Source organism: Sphaeroforma arctica (genome assembly GCF_001186125.1).
Source record: "Sphaeroforma arctica JP610 unplaced genomic scaffold supercont1.497, whole genome shotgun sequence".
NCBI classification, from domain to species: Eukaryota; class Ichthyosporea; order Ichthyophonida; genus Sphaeroforma; species Sphaeroforma arctica.
This window is the reverse complement of record NW_014040061.1, coordinates 45,679-46,963: the sequence shown is the minus strand read 5'-3', so window position 1 is coordinate 46,963 and position 1,285 is coordinate 45,679. Positions and strand designations below refer to the sequence as shown.

Below are 1,285 nucleotides of genomic sequence, written 5' to 3'. Positions count from 1 at the left end.
CCCTGGGCCCTGGGCCCTGGGCCTGGGGAGTGGGGAGTGGGGAGTGGGGAGTAGGGGCTGTTGATTTGTCGCCTCTGGTACGTAGTAGGGCGTAGGGCGTAGTGCCGTAGTAGGCTGTGCCTATCGGGATGTCGGCTGTTAGTGTCAGTGTCAGTGTCAGTGTCAGTGTCAGTGTCGGGTGTTTCTCGATTTTTTTGAGACATGCTTCTTTAATAGAATTTAATTTAAAAAATATATAGATCATGTGATCTTATATTCTTTTTTGTTAGAAAAAGGGGGCTATTTTATGTGTCTTGAGGGCCTTACTTTTAAAATTGACGGCACGAGAGGATATATTTCTCAGATGTACACGTAGGGAGCCTTTGCCGATGCGGCAGTGCTAGATAGCGCTAGTATATCGATTGCCTTGTATAGTGAACATGCAGACACGCCTGGCTCTGAATGCTAGGAAAACCCGAGGTGTAGGACCTCTCTTGTGTGGTTCCCTCAAGCGAACCACACGAGCCAATCACGTGGCCACTCCCCAGAAGACACACATACAAACACTCCACTTGAATGAACTGATTAACAAACGCCCTCGTCTGGTGAAATGGTTAGAGGAACGGCCCCAGGCCGGGGCGGCAGTAGGACAACTGATAGACGATACATACGGCTTATTTATGAACCAGAAACTGGTCACGCCGTTCTTTGATGCGGGTTGGGGTAATTTAGATGTAGTGGACTTTAAGAAAGACAGCGACGAGATGCTTGCGTCCATTGAGACTTCTCCACTGCTGGAGGTATATTTATTTTCTGCGTGTTCTCTTTAATGCGATTGTTTAGGGAGGTAGCGTGCGATGCATATCGTAACACTATGTCAAATGGACGGTGGGCTATGTCAATTTATTCTGACAATTTTGTCTACGACACGTGTATTTGACTTCATTATAGTTGAATAGACGGCGTGCAAGCATATTTTTACTAGTAGATATATATATTGTGCTGTATATTGATATATGTACTAACCTACGTGAAGGTTTCGTACTTTATCCCATCATATTCCTACAACTACATGTAAGTTACTATTTATTATCTCTGTATGCATGGTTTATTGCGCAAGTAACTCGTAAGTTTATTTTCAAATGTTTATGATTTGAATATATTCATGCACTCATACGAACACAAAAAAAAATCATATATATATATATACATACACACACACACACACACACACACACACACACACACACACACACACACTANACACACACACACACACACACACACACACACATATATATATAAT

At 42.9% G+C, this 1,285-nt stretch overlaps 1 protein-coding gene across 1 annotated transcript; it reads left to right on the top strand.

Moving 5' to 3' along the window:
* Positions 1-419: 419 nt before the first annotated feature.
* Positions 420-849, top strand: SARC_06764 (hypothetical protein; the record flags this gene model as incomplete). The annotated part of the gene is made up of 2 exons (XM_014299322.1): positions 420-779; positions 823-849. The coding sequence occupies 2 exons, from the start codon at positions 420-422 to the stop codon at positions 847-849; spliced, it is 387 nt and encodes a 128-aa protein (XP_014154797.1).
* Positions 850-1,285: the final 436 nt, after the last annotated feature.